This window comes from Phyllobates terribilis, unplaced genomic scaffold, assembly GCF_046119375.1.
Source record: "Phyllobates terribilis strain yellow unplaced genomic scaffold, ASM4611937v1 Scaffold_4__5_contigs__length_816908805, whole genome shotgun sequence".
Taxonomy (NCBI): domain Eukaryota; kingdom Metazoa; phylum Chordata; class Amphibia; order Anura; family Dendrobatidae; genus Phyllobates; species Phyllobates terribilis.
The window spans coordinates 28,574,208-28,596,241 of NW_027362764.1; the positions used below are offsets into that span (position 1 = coordinate 28,574,208).

The 22,034-nt window shown below is 50.4% G+C and overlaps 1 protein-coding gene across 1 annotated transcript; it reads left to right on the plus strand.

Moving 5' to 3' along the window:
• The first annotated feature begins 311 nt into the window (after positions 1–311).
• On the plus strand, positions 312–16,718 carry CDK5 (cyclin dependent kinase 5). The gene is made up of 12 exons (XM_073677199.1): positions 312–465; positions 5,598–5,686; positions 5,760–5,827; positions 6,554–6,614; positions 8,370–8,426; positions 8,592–8,687; positions 8,908–8,982; positions 9,065–9,161; positions 9,246–9,315; positions 9,391–9,451; positions 15,280–15,360; positions 16,204–16,718. Exons 1-12 carry the CDS (start codon positions 429–431, stop codon positions 16,288–16,290), a joined length of 879 nt encoding a protein of 292 aa, XP_073533300.1. The 5' UTR covers positions 312–428; the 3' UTR covers positions 16,291–16,718.
• The last annotated feature ends 5,316 nt before the right edge of the window (positions 16,719–22,034 follow it).

Consider the following 22,034-nt stretch of genomic DNA (forward strand, 5'->3'; position numbering starts at 1 on the left):
AGCTGCACTCACTATTCTGCTGGTGCAGTCACTGTGTACATACATTACATTACTGATCCTGAGTTACCTCCTGTATTATACACCAGAGCTGCACTCACTATTCTGTTGGTGCAGTCACTGTGTACATACAGTGATCACTAATCCTCAGGCTGAAGCCGCCATGTTGCTCCTCTCACCCTGTAGGGTGCACTGCACATAGATGACGGATAACAAGGAGATGAGGATGACTCCGCCCATTTCTCCATAACAACAGCGTTCTTAATTAACCTTATTCCCATGGGGATGACATCGGACGTGACGTCACCCAGTAGTCTATCCCTATTGGTCAGGAGAACGGCTTTTGCCGCAGGCTTTCTGCATAGATTACCGATTGGGCGGGGCTTTGTAGCTGCGCTTGCGCACTTGCGGAGCGGCCTGACAGCGGTAAGATGCAGAAATACGAGAAGCTGGAAAAGATTGGAGAAGGTGAGAAAACTGGAGAGACGGCAGGAGAGGCCGGGGATGTGCGGCCTGCGCGGTGCTGAGGGATTGTGCTACTGACGGGGCAGGGGTCCTGCTTATTGTAACACGGAATGCAACACTCATCCTCCCCCTCTGTATTATAGAGGCGGACTACTCTCCTCATCCTCCCCTTCTGTATTCTTATAGGGGGGACTACTCTCCTCATCCTCCTCCTCTTCTGTAGTATAGGGGCTGACTACTCCCCTCCTCCTCCTCTTTATTCTTATAGAGGCGGACTACTCCTCTCATCCTCCCCTTCTGTATTCTAATAGGGGCAGACTACTCCCCTCATCCTCCTTCTCTTCTGTATTATAGGGACGGTTTACTCCCGTCATCCTCCTCTTCTGTATTATAGGGGCGGACTACTCCCCTCAGCCTCCTCTGTATTATTATTATTTATTATTATAGCGCCATTTATTCCATGGCGCTTTACATGTGATCGGCGTATACATACAAGAACACTTACAATAATCTTAGATAATACACGTCAGTGACTGGTTCAGGAGGAGCGAGGACCCTGCCCGCGAGGGCTCACAATCTACAGGGGATGGGTGAGGATACAGTAGGTGAGGGTAGAGCTGGTCGTGCAGCGGGATGGTGGAGCGGTGGTTACTGCAGGTTGTAGGCTTGTCGGAAGAGGTGGGTCTTCAGGTTCCTTTTGAAGGTTTCCACGGTCGGCGAGAGTCTGATGTGTTGGGGTAGAGAGTTCCAGAGTAGGGGGGAAGCACGGGAGAAATCTTGTATGTGATTGTGGGAAGAGGAGATAAGAGGGGAGTAGAGCAGGAGATCTTGTGAGGATCGGAGGTTGCGTGCAGGTATGTACGGGGAGACTAGGTCAGAGATACATGGAGGAGACAGGTTGTGAATGGCTTTGTATGCCATGGTTAGGGTTTTGAACTGGAGTCTCTGGGCAATGGGGAGCCAGTGAAGAGATTGACAGAGAGGAGAGGCCGGGGAATAGCGGGGGGACAGGTGGTTTTGTCGGGCAGCAGAGATTAGGATAGATTGGAGGGGTGCGAGAGTGCTAGAGGGGAGGCCACAGAGCAGGAGGTTGCAGTAGTCGAGGCGGAAGATGATGAGGGCGCGCACTAGTGTTTTTGCAGATTCATGGTTGAGGAATGTGCGGATCCGGGAGATATTTTTGAGTTGGAGTCGGCAGGAAATAGAAAGGGCTTGGATATGAGGTGTGAAGGAGAGATCAGAGTCCAGGGTTACCCCGAGGCAGCGAGCTTGAGGGACTGGGGAGAGTGGGCAGCCATTGACGTTGATAGATAAGTCAGATGGGGGGATGAATGAGATGGTGGAAAGATGATGAATTCTGTTTTATCCATGTTAAGTTTTAGAAATCTAGCAGAGAAGGATGATATAGCGGACAGACATTGTGTGATTCTGGTTAGTAGGGAGGAGATATCGGGTCCAGAGAGGTAGATCTGTGTGTCATCAGCATAGAGGTGATACTGAAAGCCGTGAGACTCTATGAGCTGTCCCAGGCCAAAGGTGTAGATGGAGAAGAGCAGGGGTCCTAGAACTGAGCCTTGGGGGGACACCGACAGGGGGCGAGATGAGGAGGTGGTGCGTGAGTGGGAGACACTGAATGTCCGGTCTGTTAGGTATGAGGAGATCCAGGATAGGGTCAAGTCTGTGATGCCAATAGATAAGAGAGTCTTTAGTAAGAGGGAATGGTCCACTGTGTCGGAGGCAGATGACAGGTCCAGGAGGAGGAGGACATAGTAGTGTCGCTTGGATTTGGTGGTTAGTAGGTCGTTGGTGACTTTAGTCAGTGCAGTTTCAGTAGAATGGTCCGGTCGGAAGCCAAAGAGGGAGCAGGAGGAGAGGTGGGAGGACAGTTCAGAATGGACATGTTACAGTAGTTTTGAGGCATAGGGGAGAAGTGATATGGGGCGATAGCTAGACATGGGGGATGGGTCAAGGGAGGGCTTTTTGAGGATGGGTGTGATAGAGGCATGTTTGAAGCATGAGGGGAAGACACCGGTTGTTAGTGACAGGTTGGGGATTAGGTGGGACGGGATTGGGTCAAGTTTGCAGGTGGTGAGGTGTGACTTGGAGAGTAAAGAGGAAACTTGATTTTTTGAAATGGTGGAGAAGCTGGTTTTGGGGGAGGAAGGTTGAGTAGATATGAGGAGGGGCTGTGCAGACTTTAGGTGAAAGCTTTGTCTGATGTTATCAATCTTCTGCTTGAAGAATGAGGCAAACTCTTTGGCTGAGAGGAGAGGGAGGAGGCGCTGGGGGACGGAGGAGAGAAAGTACTGAATAACAATAGGGAGGATATGAGAGATGAGAAGTATGTTTGTTTTACTGCAGTGAGTGTGGACTTGAAGGTCAGCAACCCTGGAGGCCCTTCGCAGTTCTTTAGTTAGGCTGGTGTGCCAGGGTTGCCTGTTGATTGTGCGAGCTTTGGTATGTCTGAGGGGGCGACCGAATTGAGAGCTGCAGCTATTGTGGTGTTATATAAAGCGGCAGCAACATCTGCATTGTGTAATGAACTTATGCCTGTTAGAGGGAGGAGGGATTCAGAGAGTGAGTGTAGGTCCAGGTCTTTGAGGTTTCTGCGAGGGTGTGCAAGTTTGTGGAGTGGGGATTGTTGCCCTGGAGAGGAGAGGGTAGAAAATGTAAGTAGGTTGTGGTCAGAAAGAGGGAGAGGTGAGTTAGAGAGGTTAGATAGGGAACAGAGGCGGGTGAAGATGAGGTCCAGTGTGTGGCCGTCTTTGTGGGTGGGTGCGGAAGACCATTGAGTAAGGCCGAAGGAGGAAGTGAGGGATAGAAGCTTAGAGACAGATGAGAGGGAAGTGCCAATGGGGATGTTGAAGTCGCTCATGATGATGGTGGGGATGTCAGCGGAAAGGAAGTGAAGTAGCCAGGTGGTGAAGTGGTCAAAGAAGGTGGTGGCTGGTCCTGGCGGGCAGTAGATGACAGTCAGTTGGAGGAGGAGTAGATGCGCACACAGTGCACCTCAAAAGAGGGGAGTGTAATGGAGGGCAGCAGCGGGATTTGGGTGAAGGCACAGGTATCAGACAGAAGAAAGCCTACTCCTCCACCATGCTTGCCGCTGGGGCAGGGGGTGTGGGAAAGGTGCAATCCACCATAAAGTGCAGCTGGAGAGGCGGTGTCAGAAGGGGTGAGCCAGATTTCAGTGATGGCGAGGAAGGAAAGTTTGTTAGTAATCAAAAGATCATGAATATAGGAACGTTTGTTGCAGACGGAGCGAGCGTTCCATAGAGCTCCTGTTAGAGCAACTGGGGAAGTGGGGGGGCTGTGCAGATGGGTTTAAGGTTAGAAAGGTTGTGAGAATGTGTGACAGATCGTGGATAGGAGGTTGAAGTGACTGTGGGGATGCGGTGAGGAGGGCCAGGATTTGGAGAGATGTCGTGAGGAGGAGCAGAGAAAGTGTTAACAGGTGGGAGCAGGAGAGAGCATGAGGTGGTTGTGTGTGTTTGGAAACACAGTATTGAATGTTGAGTAACAGTTCTGAGGAGGAAGTGAGATCGATGGGGAGGATGGAGGAAGAGATGAACAGTTCCTTACTTGGAGTTGGGATTAGAGGGGTTAGTAGGAAGTGAAGGACTATAGGGGAGAGAGTGAAAACGAATAAAAACATGGTTAAAAGAGAGTAAGCAAAGTGTGAGTTACCTGACTCCTGCCCTGACTAGCTGCTTCTGAAGTAACTGGTGACAAAGAAACACTTTGCGGAAGAAGACGTGTACATAACCCCACACGCGTGCACCCCTTATGCAGCTTCTAAATTTATGGGTCAGACTAAACCATCAGGTGAGGTGCATTGTGGGAGCTGCTCAGCACACCAGGAGATGGCTGGGTGATCAAAGACAAAGCCAGGAGATGGCTTGGTGATCAAAGACAGAGCCAGGACTATGTGGGATATGCCGTTTAACATCTTTAGACATGTGATAAAGTCTACAGTGGGGAAAGGACAGATTCATCAGAGAGTGATGGATGGAATGTAATAGATAACAAAGCAGAGATTGAGGTGTGGCCTTGTGGAGGGTGATGACGTCACCAGTGATGGGAGGTGTGGCCTTGTGGAGGGTGATGACGTCACCAGTGATGGGAGGTGCAGCCTTGTGGAGGGTGATGACGTCACCAGTGATGGGAGGTGTGGCCTTGTGGAGGGTGATGACGTCACCAGTGATGGGAGGTGTGGCCTTGTGGAGGGTGATGACGTCACCAGTGATGGGAGGTGTGGCCTTGTGGAGGGTGATGACGTCACCAGTGATGGGAGGTGCGGCCTTGTGGAGGGTGATGACGTCACCAGTGATGGGAGGTGCGGCCTTGTGGAGGGTGATGACGTCACCAGTGATGGGAGGTGCGGCCTTGTGGAGGGTGATGACGTCACCAGTGATGGGAGGTGTGGCCTTGTGGAGGGTGATGACGTCACCAGTGATGGGAGGTGCGGCCTTGTGGAGGGTGATGACGTCACTAGTGATGGGAGGTGCGGCCTTGTGGAGGGTGATGGGAGGTGTGGCCTTGTGGAGGGTGATGGGAGGTGTGGCCTTGTGGAGGGTGATGACGTCACCAGTGATGGGAGGTGCGACCTCGTGGAGGGTGATGATGTCACCAGTGATGGGAGGTGCGGCCTCGTGGAGGGTGATGATGTCACCAGTGATGGGAGGTGCGGCCTCGTGGAGGGTGATGACGTCACCAGTGATGGGAGGTGCGGCCTCGTGGAGGGTGATGACGTCACCAGTGATGGGAGGTGCGGCCTCGTGGAGGGTGATGATGTCACCAGTGATGGGAGGTGCGGCCTCGTGGAGGGTGATGACGTCACCAGTGATGGGAGGTGCGGCCTCGTGGAGGGTGATGATGTCACCAGTGATGGGAGGTGCGGCCTCGTGGAGGGTGATGACGTCACCAGTGATGGGAGGTGCGGCCTCGTGGAGGGTGATGATGTCACCAGTGATGGGAGGTGCGGCCTCGTGGAGGGTGATGATGTCACCAGTGATGCCTCCTCTGTGTTGGGGGCAGCACACACGGCTCCGGTGCCCCCCTCATTCCTCTCGCAGGAGAAGCTCAGGACACGATTGTGCACGTGGTCGGAGTTAACCCCGCATATTCTCTCGCAGGAACGTACGGCACCGTGTTCAAAGCAAAGAACCGCGAGACCCATGAGATTGTGGCTCTGAAACGCGTGAGACTGGACGATGACGATGAGGTGAGAGATGCTGATGTGATGGCTACATGGGGGGTCTGTGCTGTGTATGTCACCCCCATGTCTGTCTCTGCAGGGGGTCCCCAGCTCCGCTCTCCGGGAGATCTGTCTGCTGAAGGAGCTGAAGCACAAGAACATCGTCAGGTAATGGCAGCCGCTGATCAGAGGTCTCCGATCTGCCTGCGCCAGCGCTGCCTCTCTGCTGCCGCCCCCAGTCTTTGTTGACAGGCTGCAGCCAATCAGCCAGCTCAGCCGTCTAGTACCTTCTATACGGTCATCACCGTGCGGGTGTAGGCAGTTTGAAACTTGTTTCTCTTTCCCAATTCAGAAATAAAGGGTAAAAAAAAAAATCCAATCTGCACCTTCCACATAGAAGGCAATAAAAGTGATCAAAACGGAGAAAATGCACCGAGACGGTCTGGATAAAAACATCACGACCCTGAGAACGAACCCTCGCAGCGCTCCTCAAACAAAACAGTTTGGGATTTTAAAAATTGACGACACAAAATATTATTTTTAAACAAAGTTCTGAAAAAGATAAATAGTTTAAAGCACTAAATTCTAGATTAATCTCTATACGTTCAGTATCACTGTGATCGCACCGACCGGGTGAATCAGGCGATTTATACAGCACAGTGAGCGCCACAATGGCGGAATTGCTGCTTTATTTGTTTGTTTTTTTTCCATTACATTAGATGATAAAAAATAAAAGCTTCAACTTATCCCTCCATAAAAGAACCCCCCCCCCCTCCTCCAATATATTACGGAGACTGGAAAATAATAAAGTTATGGCTCTTAGGAAAAACTTATGGGGTTATGTGATACATTGCTCACCACCGTCATCCTCACGATGCCGTTTCCCGTCCGCAGGTTACACGACGTTCTGCACAGTGACAAGAAGCTGACGCTCGTCTTCGAGTATTGTGATCAGGTGAGTGGGGGCCGCACCTCTTAGATTGGGGGGGGATTATGGCAGATCTTGGCCTTAGTGCAGCCCCCCACTTATCTCTTCACCCCCCCATGGGCATTTTCTCTGTCATTTAATTGAGGATGTCGGTGCCATGGTTCCTCCATTTTTCTCTCTTGCAGGGCCTGGACAATACACCCTACCTCTCTTAGTAAGGACATTACAATGACCCTGCAGCCGGCACTATTCCTATTGGTGCCCACCCTGCGGCCTCTTTGGGACCCTCCTCAGCCCCTCTCAGCCTCGATGAGTCAACCACAAGAATCAGGGACCCGTCTTGTCCACTGCCTAAGGCGTAACATCAGGAGGGGCTGTCGGTTCACTGTCACTGTCTCTCCAGCTCCATTTTTTTTTTTTGTCACCCCTCCTCTTCTTCTGCACGGTCCGGTGCGATACTTTCTGTCCTGCAGACATTGGGCTGGGCAGGTTGTTATACTCTTATCTAGAAAGTGTAACGACGCTGACCTGCTGCTTCACGCTCCTCTTGTCACGTTGCACCAGCTGCAGTTTTCGGGCCCCCAAGGGGTCTTGTGTCCTTTACCCCTCCCACCCCAGTTGCCACATGATGCGATCGCGTCCACATTATATTGGTGTCGCAGACAGTTTGGATATGCTGCAATCTAAATAAAGGGACTCCGAACGCTCAGTGGATTGTTTTTATTTTATCCCCATTTCTTGGGGTCCGGCCCACCATACCGCTGCATCTTAGGAGTGTTTTCTCGCCGTTCTCTTGGTGAGGGTCTTCCAAAAATTCCTTCCCACACTTACATTGTCTGGCAAACCTTCTCCTTCCTCTTGTCTGTTGAGACGGATATCTTCCTTATTCCCTCCTGGGTCAAGCAGTCGTTTCCCCGCACTAGATCAAGATTTTTCCGGCCTCGCACTGGGATCGCCTGTCCCCTTATTATGTGCTCTTGTTTTTTGGCTCCAGCCGACAGATCCTCCTGTCCTTCCTCTCCTGCGGGGTCTCTGCTCTTCTTCCAAACACCGGGACCTTCCCCTGCAGAGTCCGGCCCTATATCTGCACACACGGTGGCGCAGGCACCAGATCCGTTGGTCGACCGGTTGACGCTGGGATCCCTCCTGCTCCTGCTTGTCTCATCTCCCCAGAACCAATTCTGTAGATACCTTTTGGTTTATTTTCTGGACGACCATCGTCTTGCTGACTGTCTTCTTCTTTCCCGGACTCTGTCCTCATGCCACCCCGGCTGTGGCTGGGTCCACAGCTCCAGCAATCGGCGGTGATCTGTTAGTTCGTCAGGATGGCCGTTTTCTCGCCACCATTCACCATCTTATTCTCTGTTCCATCAGACGTTGCGACCCTGCTCCTCCGCTGTAAGGGGTCATCTCATCACGGGGGGCACACTTTACATCCTGAAGGAAAAGTTGGCCTATTCCTCTCCTGGGGGGGGGCTGGTTTGGGACATTTATGGTCTTCTGTGCCCCCTAATGAACTTGGAGAAAAAAGCATTTTCCAGGCAAGTTGTTAAAATCCTCTTTTCTACCTGAACCATTGGCATTCTTTTTTGCTCTCCTATTGATGGGAGTTATAGTCCCCCTGATGGGGGTGATTGCAGATGATGTAAATCAGACTGATCGTCCATCAAATATCATTATACCCCCCGACTTTAGAAGGGGTGAGCATCCATCAAACTACTTTTTTATTATTATTATTATTATTTTTGTATTTTCCTCTTATTTTTCTTTTTTCCATTACAGGATCTGAAGAAGTACTTTGACAGCTGTAACGGTGACTTGGATCCGGAAATCGTGAAGGTAAAATCCTTCCATCAGCGCTTGTCTTGTATGAGTCTGTACCACGGGGTCGGCCATACTGGAGACGCACAGTGGGGACCGCTCTGCAGGCTGTTGTGCTGTATGGCAGTCCCCCATGTACTGGAGTGCGGTGGTAAATGACGTTTCACTTCTGTCTCCTTATAGTCCTTCATGTATCAGCTGCTGAAGGGTCTGGCCTTCTGCCACAGTCGCAACGTTCTGCACCGAGACCTGAAGCCACAGAACCTGCTCATCAACCGGGTAAGACGACATGGAGGAGGGGACGGAGATGTGACGACTGCCACGCTAGGGGTTAAATCTGTCTCTTTAGTCATCCCCATGCTATAAAAGCCACTTCTAAAACTTTTTCAGATGTCGAGTGATACTTTTTGTTGAGTCCTATGGAGTTGGCAGGAGCTGGTAATGCCCCGTCGGGGTCGCTTGTACATGACTCTGACCTCTGTGCCCGCTGTCTCCTTAGAACGGGGAGCTGAAGCTGGCAGACTTCGGCCTGGCGCGGGCGTTTGGGATCCCGGTTCGGTGCTACTCCGCGGAGGTGAGCCTGGCACTGGTCTCAGATATGTTGTACCCCAGACTGCCCTGCCCCTCTTATGCCCGCGTATCATCCTCTCCTTTAGGTGGTGACCCTCTGGTATCGCCCGCCTGACGTGCTTTTTGGTGCCAAGCTTTACTCCACTTCTATAGACATGTGGTCGGCCGGCTGCATCTTCGCCGGTAAGTCTCAGTGTCTCGTCCTTGCGATCGGCGCGGTTCCCAGACTTTACTTTATTCTATACGTGTCCCGTTCTCGCCCCGCAGAGCTGGCCAACGCCGGGAGGCCGCTGTTTCCTGGAAATGACGTAGACGACCAACTGAAGAGGATTTTCCGATATCCTTTTTCCGCCGTGTCGGGGGAGGGGCTGTAGACTTTCTATAGTCAAGACTGTTCCTTAACCCGTTACACATTGCTTGGGACCCCGACAGAGGAGCAGTGGCAGGCCATGACCAAGCTACCCGACTATAAGGTGAGCAGGCGGGCAAAGCGGGTAGGATACAGAGACAGCGCCGCGCTGAGGACAGGGACTGAGCGACATGGCGGCTATGCTGCAAACTAGCGCAGCTTAAAGGGGTCCCAATACCACAAATATTTACCTAAACCCAGGAAAGGTGAGAACTTACTGATCACTGGGGTCCGACCGCTGGCCCCCTCCGACCCCCAAGAACGGGGCACTGATATGCCCTTCATAATGGAGGGGAGGACACGTCTGTTTGCTGCAGACTGTGGGATGGACAGAGGTGTCGATAATAAGGAGACTCTGAGGCAATGAGCGGCACTGCGTGGGTCCGACATGGACTTCTAGCCTGACATTTCGGTGCCGAGTCTGATTCCAGTGATCAGCAAAGAATCACCGAATAGTGAAAAGTTCTGCAACTTTCTAATAGACTTTGTGCCTCCTCTATATCAAGATCTCTGCTTGCTTTCAATGGGCTGAAATCACAGCCGCATGGCTCCTTACACAAGAGCCGACACACTGTAACGAACGGCAGGTCCTCCGCCTCCAGTTATGCTTGCTGTCGGTGAAGGGATAATCACACTGCTCGGAAAAATAAAGGGAACACTGAAATACCCCATCCTAAATCTGAATGAATGAAATCTTCTCATTGAATACTTTGTTCTGTAGAAAGCTGAATGTGCTGACAACAAAATCACACAAAAATCATCAATGGAAATCACATTTATTAACCAATGGAGGCCTGGATTTAGAGTCACCCCCAAAATTAAAGTGGAAAAACACGCTACAGGCTGCTCCAACTGTGATGTAATGTCCTTAAAACAAGTCACAATGAGTCTCAGTAAATTGTGTGTGGCCTCCACGTGCCTGTATGACCTCCCTACAATGCCTGGGCATGCTCCTGATGAGGCTGAGTATTGTGTGTGGCCTCCACGTGCCTGTATGACCTCCCTACAACGCCTGGGCATGCTCCTGATGAGGCTGAGTATTGTGTGTGGCCTCCACGTGCCTGTATGACCTCCCTACAACGCCTGGGCATGCTCCTGATGAGGCTGAGTATTGTGTGTGGCCTCCACGTGCCTGTATGACCTCCTTACAACGCCTGGGCATGCTCCTGATGAGGTTGAGTATTGTGTGTGGCCTCCACGTGCCTGTATGACCTCCCTACAACGCCTGGGCATGCTCCTGATGAGGCTCAGTATTGTGTGTGGCCTCCACGTGCCTGTATGACCTCCCTACAATGCCTGGGCATGCTCCTGATGAGGCTGAGTATTGTGTGTGGCCTCCACGTGCCTGTATGACCTCCCTACAACGCCTGGGCATGCTCCTGATGAGGCTGAGTATTGTGTGTGGCCTCCACGTGCCTGTATGACCTCCCTACAACGCCTGGGCATGCTCCTGATGAGGCTCAGTATTGTGTGTGGCCTCCACGTGCCTGTATGACCTCCCTACAATGCCTGGGCATGCTCCTGATGAGGCTGAGTATTGTGTGTGGCCTCCACGTGCCTGTATGACCTCCCTACAACGCCTGGGCATGCTCCTGATGAGGCTCAGTATTGTGTGTGGCCTCCACGTGCCTGTATGACCTCCCTACAACGCCTGGGCATGCTCCTGATGAGGCTGAGTATTGTGTGTGGCCTCCACATGCCTATATGACCTCCCTACAACGCCTGGGCATGCTCCTGATGAGGCTGAGTATTGTGTGTGGCCTCCACGTGCCTGTATGACCTCCCTACAACGCCTGGGCATGCTCCTGATGAGGCTGAGTATTGTGTGTGGCCGTCACGTGCCTGTATGACCTCCCTACAACGCCTGGGCATGCTCCTGATGAGGCTGAGTATTGTGTGTGGCCTCCACGTGCCTGTATGACCTCCCTACAACGCCTGGGCATGCTCCTGATGAGGCTGAGTATTGTGTGTGGCCTCCACGTGCCTGTATGACCTCCCTACAACGCCTGGGCATGCTCCTGATGAGGCTGAGTATTGTGTGTGGCCTCCACGTGCCTGTATGACCTCCCTACAACGCCTGGGCATGCTCCTGATGAGGCTGAGTATTGTGTGTGGCCTCCACGTGCCTGCATGACCTCCCTACACTGCCTGGGCATGCTCCTGATGAGGCTGAGTATTGTGTGTGGCCTCCACGTGCCTGTATGACCTCCCTACAACGCCTGGGCACGCTCCTGATGAGGCTGAGTATTGTGTGTGGCCTCCACGTGCCTGTATGACCTCCCTACAACGCCTGGGCATGCTCCTGATGAGGCTGAGTATTGTGTGTGGCCTCCATGTGCCTGTATGACCTCCCTACAACGCCTGGGCATGCTCCTGATGAGGCTGAGTATTGTGTGTGGCCTCCACGTGCCTGTATGACCTCCCTACAACGCCTGGGCATGCTCCTGATGAGGCTGAGTATTGTGTGTGGCCTCCACGTGCCTGTATGACCTCCCTACAACGCCTGGGCATGCTCCTGATGAGGCTGAGTATTGTGTGTGGCCTCCACGTGCCTGTATGACCTCCCTACAACGCCTGGGCATGCTCCTGATGAGGCTGAGTATTGTGTGTGGCCTCCACGTGCCTGTATGACCTCCCTACAACGCCTGGGCATGCTCCTGATGAGGCTGAGTATTGTGTGTGGCCTCCATGTGCCTGTATGACCTCCCTACAACGCCTGGGCATGCTCCTGATGAGGCTGAGTATTGTGTGTGGCCTCCACGTGCCTGTATGACCTCCCTACAACGACAACGCCTGGACATGCTCCTGATGAGGCTGAGTATTGTGTGTGGCCTCCATGTGCCTGTATGACCTCCCTACAACGCCTGGGCATGCTCCTGATGAGGCTGAGTATTGTGTGTGGCCTCCACGTGCCTGTATGACCTCCCTACAACGCCTGGGCATGCTCCTGATGAGGCTGAGTATTGTGTGTGGCCTCCACGTGCCTGTATGACCTCCCTACAATGCCTGGGCACGCTCCTGATGAGGCTGAGTATTGTGTGTGGCCTCCACGTGCCTGTATGACCTCCCTACAACGCCTGGGCATGCTCCTGATGAGGCTGAGTATTGTGTGTGGCCTCCACGTGCCTGTATGACCTCCCTACAACGCCTGGGCATGCTCCTGATGAGGCTGAGTATTGTGTGTGGCCTCCACGTGCCTGTATGACCTCCCTACAACGCCTGGGCATGCTCCTGATGAGGCTCAGTATTATGTGTGGCCTCCACGTGCCTGTATGACCTCCCTACAACGGCTGGGCATGCTCGTGATGAGGTTGCCGATGGCCTCCACGTGCCTGTATGACCTCCCTACAACGCCTGGGCATGCTCCTGATGAGGCTGAGTATTGTGTGGCCTCCACGTGCCTGTATGACCTCCCTACAACGCCTGGGCATGCTCCTGATGAGGCTCAGTATTGTGTGTGGCCTCCACGTGCCTGTATGACCTCCCTACAACGCCTGGACATGCTCCTGATGAGACTGAGTATTGTGTGTGGCCTCCACGTGCCTGTATGACCTCCCTACAACGCCTGGGCATGCTCCTGATGAGGCTCAGTATTGTGTGTGGCCTCCACGTGCCTGTATGACCTCCCTACAACGCCTGGGCATGCTCCTGATGAGGCTGAGTATTGTGTGTGGCCTCCACGTGCCTGTATGACCTCCCTACAACGCCTGGGCATGCTCCTGATGAGGCTGAGTATTGTGTGTGGCCTCCACGTGAGTGTATGACCTCCCTACAACGCCTGGGCATGCTCCTGATGAGGCTGAGAATAGTGTGTGGCCTCCACGTGCCTGTATGACCTCCCTACAACGCCTGGGCATGCTCCTGATGAAGCTCAGTATTGTGTGTGGCCTCCACGTGCCTGTATGACCTCCCTACAACGCCTGGGCATGCTCCTGATGAGGCTGAGTATTGTGTGTGGCCTCCACGTGCCTGTATGACCTCCCTACAACGCCTGGGCATGCTCCTGATGAGGTTGCCGATGGCCTCCACGTGCCTGTATGACCTCCCTACAACGCCTGGGCATGCTCCTGATGAGACTAAGTATTGTGTGCGGCCTCCACGTGCCTGTATGACCTCCCTACAACGCCTGGGCATGCTCCTGATGAGGCTGAGTATTGTGTGCGGCCTCCACGTGCCTGTATGACCTCCCTACAACGCCTGGGCATGCTCCTGATGAGGCTGAGTATTGTATGTGGCCTCCACGTGCCTGTATGACCTCCCTGCAACGCCTGGGCATGCTCAGTATTGTGTGTGGCCTCCACGTGCCTGTATGACCTTCCTACAACGTCTGGGCATGCTCCTGATGAGGTTGCGGATGGTCTCCTGTGGGATCTCCTCCCAGACCTGGACTAAAGCATCCGCCAACTCCTGGACAGTCTGTGGTGCAACGTGACGTTGGTGGATGGAGCGAGACATGATGTCCCAGATGTGCTCAATCGGATTCAGGTCTGGGGAACGGGCAGCCAGTCCATAGCTTCAATGCCTTCATCTTGCAGGATCTGCTGACACACTCCAGCCACATGAGGTCTGGCATTGTCCTGCATTAGGAGGAACCCAGGGCCAACCGCACCAGCATATGGTCTCACAAGGGGTCTGAGGATCTCATCTCGGTGCCTAATGGCAGTCAGGCTACCTCTGGCGAGCCCATGGAGGCCTCCAAAGAAATGCCACAGGACACCAGGATTGGCAGAGTCACCACTGGCGCCCTGTGCTCTTCACAGATGAAAGCAGGTTCACACTGAGCACATGTGACAGAGTCTGGAGACGCCGTTGAGAGCGATCTGCTGCCTGCAACATCCTTCAGCATGACCGGTTTGGCAGTGGGTCAGTAATGGTGTGGGGTGGCATTTCTTTGGAGGGCCGCACAGCCCTCCATGTGCTCGCCAGAGGTAGCCTGACTGCCATTAGGTACCGAGATGAGATCCTCAGACCCCTTGTGAGACCATATGCTGGTGCGGTTGGCCCTGGGTTCCTCCTAATGCAGGACAATGCCAGACCTCATGTGGCTGGAGTGTGTCAGCAGATCCTGCAAGATGAAGGCATTGAAGCTATGGACTGGCCGCCCGCTCCCCAGACCTGAATCCGATTGAGCACATCTGGGACATCATGTCTCGCTCCATCCACCAACGTCACGTTGCTCCACAGTACATATTATACCAGAGAAACCTGACCAGCACCTCCTAGTGTGAACTGGTGCCAGCTGCGGTAACTATAAAATATATCAAAAGAATGCGGCAGCACTCCATATGGCCAAGATGCGTCTTAACAATGAAAATATTAGATCTAAACTGTTTTGCTCAGCAACAAGTACTTACAAAAAACGAAGTTACCCATCAGTGGGAGGTTACCTTGCCGTGGTTGATGGGCACACATGAATTGGCACATTTATGAGCTAAAAACCTTCGTTTTTTGTAAGTACTTGTTGCTGAGCAAAACAGTTTAGATCTAATATTTTCATTGTTAAGACGTATCTTGGCCATATGGAGTGCTGCCGCATTCTTTTCATATCTATATCTTTTTTTTTTACAAAAAAAAAAACACTGAATGTGAGCAAGAATGTTTCCATTCACTTACTAAAAGCAAAAATCCTGAAAATGTGCTTTTTAATATAATAATGCAAGAGAAAGCTATAACCAAAAGTTCCCCATTTCTTCCCTTGTCTGTTTGTTACTTGTGATGTAGTTTGATATTTTACCCCTAGGTGGCAGCACTGTTGTTTACCGGGTGCAGCGCCATCCTGCATGCAGTGGCTGTACCCGGTACTGCAGTATAGTTACTTCTGATCCCGGCTGTCTACAGCCGCCGATTTATGAGGACGACCTGATTGGATAATTTCCGTTTTTCTCTTTCCAGCCTTACCCCATGTACCCGGCGACTACATCTCTAGTGAATGTTGTACCCAAGCTGAACGCGACCGGAAGAGACTTATTACAGGTATCTCAGCCACATCGTTACTGCATCTAAACCTGTCATCTGTCCAGCTGATGTGCGACTACAACTCCCAGCATTCATAGGGAGACACAGCTGTCTATTTTGAGTCTTTTTGCTACCAGGAAACCATCAGCAAGTTGGTGTAACCTTATTCGATGCCGTTCTAATATCTTGATTTGACATTGATGACGGGGGTCCAGTTATAATCCCACCCCGGCTCTGCCCGGCTGCTATTGTCGAAAAACGGGATTCCCTCCCACCCAGCAGTGACTGTGCTGCGATAGCGCGTCCATGGGGGAGGGGGGGCATGGGAAAGCAGGGCAAAGCCAACAGTGATCACATAGGTGAGCGCCTTTCGTTTACCCGCAGTCGGCTTACTTGTTGATGGTTTCCAGGAGATTTTTTTTTTTTTTTTGCCGAACATAAGCTTAGTCAAAAAAAAAATGAGACCCCTGAAATTTGACCGATGTGACCCTTGATGTGCCGGTTATTAGAGGTTGTGCTATAAGCTATTTATATTGCCTATCCATGAGACCCCCATAGATCATACATTACTTATCACTGGAACCCCACCAATCACAAGGATCCCAAAGTCCCTGGCGTGGACGGAGCACGTGCGACCGCTGCCCGTATGGGTGGTCGCACATACTCACCGCTGCTCCATTCACACAGGGGACTTTGCACCCCCCCCCCCCGTGATTGGTGGGGTCTCTGCAGCCGTTGCTCCAGTGATCATATGCCAGGTCATATATACTGTTTATGGGACCCCCCCCATTTATCTCCTAGCCCCCCAGCATCTCACCGAACCCCTAATGATGCCTGACCCCGATTCTCTTCTGTTTCCAGAACTTGCTGAAGTGTAACCCGGTGCAGAGGATTTCGGCAGATGAGGCTCTTCAGCACCCGTACTTCGCAGATTACTGCCCGCCATAAGCCCCCAAATGCCGCCTCATCTCCCCAGACCCCCGCCTTATTCCCGGTCATACATACTGTCCGTCACCTGGTCAGACACCCCGTATACACTGCCTGCCTGATCTGTGTAGGCGGAGCTTCTTGGTGCAGTCTCCACCCATTATACTGATGGAGGGGGTGTGGCTTACTGTTTATGGGTGGGGCTTATTCACAATTGCTGTCGGTGTACATGTGGGTGCAGCCCAGTAGGGGGCAGGCAGGAGAAATCATTCCAGAATCCCAGTCGTGCAGCCTTTCATCATCATCATCATCATCCTCCTCCCCTCTAATTTATTTTTTAACCCTCTCATTACCTCCTCTGATACACTTGTATATTTTAATGTACATTTTTGGGTGGTTTTGTTTTTTTTCGTTTACCCTGGAGAAATGCAGATTTATTTTACAGACAATTCAGGTTTTGTTCTCAAATTTATTTGTTTATTACAAAAATTTAAAGGGGGTGTCCATTGCTTCTGCAATGTCGGCGCTGCTATTTCAGGTGGGTCACATGACATCGCAGCTTATCAATACTCCGTCAGAGCGGATGTCCGCCAGGATGAAATGATTAAGGCGGCAGTCTATCCGTGGCCGGTGATTGGCTGCAGCGGTCACGTTAGCTGATGGCACTAACATAGCAGGAGCAGAGTATACAGCCCCTATAGTCATTAAGAAGAGGACTCCTGTTATGGACGACCCCTGGATTATCAGATGAGCACAGAAACGCATCAGCCATGATGGTAAAATGACGATCACTGATTATCGGGGGTGAGGATGACTGGAAGACGGTGGTCCCAGAGCTGCGGGTCCTGAGGATATGCCATAAATGTCTCCTGTGTGATTACCCCTCTGAAGGGTCTGATGCCAGCGCCTCGTGCACAGGACACATCCGAGGTCTCTAGGGGTCCAGAGCTTTAGGGGTCTCTGGGGGGGGAATCTACATGATAATGGAGGTGGTTGTGATGCTCTGCAGTCGGGAAAATGCTCTGCTAGTGCCAGGTGTAATTGACAAGTCAGGCTAATGGAAATTACCTTATTTTTCGGACTATAAGACACACTTTTTACCTCCAAAACTTTGGAGGAAAGTGAGGGGTGCGTCTTATAGTCCGAATGTACTATGTTATTACTGTGGATGGTGGGGGTGTGGGAGGAGCGGGGCATAGGAGGCAGGAGCCGCCTGCTGCAGCCAACAGTGTGCCCGCTGCTAAAGAAAATGAATATTCACTTCTCCCTAATAGCGCCCACAGTGTCAGCAGCAGCCGCGGCTCGGCAGCCACGTGTGCCCGCTATTTGAGAGCATGAATATTCACTCCTCTCCACACCCATGGGAGTGGAGAGGAGTGAATATTCATTCTCTTCAATAGCAGGCACATGCAATCCCCCAGCCGCTGTTGGAGCCGCGGCTACAGTGTGCCTGCTATTAAGGATAACAGTCACTACTCCACATGCCCACAGTCCGATGTGGGGAGCAGTGAATATTCAGGCAGCTCATCTCAGCGTGTGGGGGCACATGGCAGTGACATCATGCGCTTCTTACTCAGTGAGATCAGCTGCTGGCAGCAGAACAGGACGCAGCGCTGGAGCAGAGGGAATGTGAGTAGAATCCTTTATTTTTTTTTTGTGTACAGCGTGATGGGGATGGGGTGCCATGCAGACCAGGGTGAGGGTTGAGGAGTGCCATGCATACCAGGGTGAGGGTTGAGGGGTGCCATGCATACCAGGGTGAGGGTTGAGGGGTGCCATGCAGACCAGGGTGAGGGATGAGGAGTGCCATGCATACCAGGGTGAGGGGTGCCATGCATACCAGGGTGAGGGTTGAGGGGTGCCATGCATACCAGGGTGAGGGTTGAGGGGTGCCATGCAGACCAGAGTGAGGGTTGAGGGGTGCCATGCAGACCAGGTTGAGGGGTGCCATGCAGAGCAGGGTGAGGGTTGAGGGGTGCCATGCATACCAGGATACGGATGAGGGGTGCCATGCAGACCAGGGTGAGGAGTGCCATGCATACCAGGATGAGGGTTGAGAGGTGCCATGCAGACCAGGGTGAGGATTGAGGGGTGCCATGCAGAGCAGGGTGACGGTTGAGGGATGCCATGCATACCAGGGTGAGGGATGCCATGCATACCAGGATACGGATGAGGGGTGCCATGCATACCAGGATACGGATGAGGGGTGCCATGCAGACCAGGGTGAGGGATGCCATGCATACCAGGATACGGATGAGGGATGCCATGCAGACCAGGATACGGATGAGGGGTGCCATGCATACCAGGATACGGATGAGGGGTGCCATGCAGACCAGGGTGAGGGATGCCATGCAGACCAGGATACGGATGAGGGGTGCCATGCATACCAGGATACGGATGAGGGGTGCCATGCAGACCAGGGTGAGGGTGCCATGCATACCAGGATACGGATGAGGGATGCCATGCAGACCAGGGTGAGGGATGCCATGCAGACCAGGGTGAGGGTGCCATGTTCCACCATCGCTGACCCCCAGGTAAGCTACTGTTTAAAACAGATTATAAGGTGCATTGTTTTATTTAAAATATTTTTTTTCCCATTTTCCACCCCAAAATTTGGGGTGCATCTTATAATCCGCAAAACACAGTAGTTGTCATTACACGTAATGTCTGATTGTCCTGGGCGTCCCTGAAGGTAAGGTCACATAAAGGAAATCTTGCAAAACAAAAATGACTCCTCCGGCCCTAATTTACCATATTCTTCAGACTATAGGACTCACCCCAGTTTTTTGACAGCAGAAAATAGGAAAAAAACGTTTTTCCTCCTAAGCAAAATGTCCCTGGTGTAAAGAGGACGAATCTATATCACTAATATAAGTTTTATCTTTAGTCCTGGAGAAAGTTCACAGGTCGGTGTATGGCGCTATATGGCTTAGTGCTCTTGGCGCCATTTATATGAAGGTTGCTGCATTAGACACTGAATACATGTATTCTGGATGTTGTAACAGCATTTATCTGGATGTTGTAACCAGTCATTCAGGCAGGGTTATCCTGCTATGTATCAGGTAAGACACTATATGGAGAGCTGCGACACTTTATCTGGACGCTGTTCACATTGCTTTGGTCAACATGATTTATTTAATGGCGATTTTAGCAGGACTCCATCTCCTGAATTCATATATATGTTGTTAGAATTTTTTTCATCAGGCAATTTTGTTTTGATTCTGTCTACAACTTCCATTATGTGCGAGGTGAACTGACGATCAAGAGTCGGAGGCAAAATTTTACACCACTTGTAAAAAAAAAAAAAAAAAAGTGTTATAAGCTTTATTTTGGGTGTAAAGTCGGTGATCTGGAAAGGTCCTGGGCACCACATATATGCGGTTTATTTGTGTTTTGGCTTCTTAACGGTTGGAAAAATGGTTCACCTCATATGACATTGTGATGATTTGGAAGGAACTTAAGGACAATTTAACAGATTGATATTTCTGCTTTAACGAACATTAAAGGAATCGCATCTAATACAAAATGTTCAGTTAATTACCCCAATTTTCTATCTGCAATGAGGCCGGTCTTACATAGCGAAGAGTTTCCTGTACCCGTGTCCAGATTTTGTGACTCCCAGACTTTACACCGAAGAGGAATCGCACAGCAATGAGAGAATGATCCTACTTTCGAAGCAAGTTGTTCATCAGAACCTCAATTCTTATCTCAAGAAGATCTGACCGACCTCATCCGTGGATTCAGAGCTTCTAAAAAGTTCCAAACTCGAAGGACGGAATCGACTCCGCAAAGTCGTGAGACTAATGTTTTGCTCTTTTATGGAGGCCCTCTGGACTTGAACACCGGGGCAGATGAGTGGTGATTGTTCATAGAGTCGTCAAAAGTTAGTTTGAAAGCCGTTCTTTTGCATAATGGTAATAATCCCTCTGATATGAAAGACATATACAAAAATATGAAACTGTTAGAAAAAAAAAATCCAGTATGAAAAATATAGTAGCTGGAATATCTGGAGACTTGGAGGTGATTGCACTTGGGTATAGACTAAATTCTGCTGTTTCTTATGTGAATGGGATAGGAAGTCTCAGGATATTCCATAACAATGGCCTAAACGTGATTCTCTTGTTCCTGGACAAAAGAATGTGTCGAATGTACCTTTAGTGAATCCTGAAAAAAAAAAAAAAAAGTATATTTCCCTCCACTGTATATTCGGTTAGGATTGATGAAACAATTTTGTAAAAGCACTTGATAAAAAAATCCTGCTTCTTTTATACATTTAAAATTCCCAAACTTAGTGATGCGAAAGTTTAAAGAAGGCATTTTTATATGGTCACAAAGATCGGTGATGGACAATGAACAATTTTAGGAACTGTTAAATCCATTGCTAAAAGCAGCCCGGCCGTCCTTTCAAAAAAAATCTCCTTTTCTCGGAAATCCTAAAGCGAAAAACTATGATCATATAGTGAGTGATCTTGTGAAATCATACCAAGCTATGGGATGCAACATGGCCTTACAACTTCATTTCTTGGACTCCCACCTGGCCTTGTTACCCGAAAATCTTGGTGCAGTCAGTGACCAGGGAGCGTTTTCATCAGCAGATTTCTACGATGAAACGGAGGAACCAAATCGAGTGGATCCCCAGTACGCTGGCTGACCATTGCTGGACCGCGAAGAGCGACGTCCCGGAAGCAAAATATTCCTGTAAATCATCATTTAAAATTTTTCTAGGTAAGCTTGTATTTCATATGTTGACTACATAAGTATTATTTTTTAATATTTCCATAAAACTTGAAATGTCACCAAAAAAGCCCTGCCTGATGGAAAAAATATGAAAGCCTATTCAAATTCAGCACAAAAAAAATATTTGTATCCTTTTATATATATATATATATATATATATATATATATATATATATATATATATATAAAATATATTTTTTGTGAAAGAAAAAAATCATTTTGTCGACCAGTGTTGTTGACCTGTCTACAGGTGCACAGGTTAACATGTGCACAGAACAATCGGTAATATGATCGTTGTGCGCATGCACAATCATCTTTCTTGGTAGCACAATTCCTATTTACAAAAGCAAGCTTAAAAGAGCACTCCTGCATTTCGCTTTTATTTTCCCTTCTTTTACTATTTAGCAGCGTATGTGTAGTGAGTGAGGAAAAATACTTATTGTTTGCCATCTTCTGCCGTTTCCAGCGCTGCTCTGGCTCTCTGCTGCATCACAAGACTGCAGCTCTGACTTGCCAGCTCACTTTTCGAATTATTAGCCCTTTCCTTAATGTAAGCCTATGAGATCATCTTTCTGAGTGTGACTGAAATTGAGAAAGTGACCTTCGATTCGCACAGAAGACACGGCGTCCCACACTTGCGCTCACGTGATGCAGCAGAGGACCGGAGCAGCGCTGGAAACAAGAGAAGACTGCAATCTCTAAGTATTTTACTGCATACGTAACACATATTACTGATTGGTTACAGAGGCTGAAATTAAAAAAAAAAAAAAGAAAACACCGGAGTACTATTTTACAGATAACTTCACTTGGCAAGTGTTTTGCTGACACGTTTGGGTGATTTGCAGCCTGTTTACACTGCGCAGTTATGGGGAAACGGCAGTTCCTAGGAGTGCACATACCCCATAATCGACCTTTTGTAAATGCCCCCTAAACCGTATTTGACATTGTATGTAGCATGCTCCAGTTATTTGGGCACCGTGGTTGCTAAAATCATCATTCGCTCTGTTCGAGACGAATTTTACAAAAAG

Excerpts from the sequence above, each read along its gene's own strand:
- CDK5 (XM_073677199.1), top strand. The coding sequence starts at position 429 with ATGCAGAAATACGAGAAGCTGGAAAAGATTGGAGAAG. Across the intron at positions 9,316-9,390 it reads CAACTGAAGAGGATTTTCCG|ATTGCTTGGGACCCCGACAG; the intron begins ATATCCTTTTTC and ends AACCCGTTACAC. Across the intron at positions 9,452-15,279 it reads CCAAGCTACCCGACTATAAG|CCTTACCCCATGTACCCGGC; the intron begins GTGAGCAGGCGG and ends TTCTCTTTCCAG.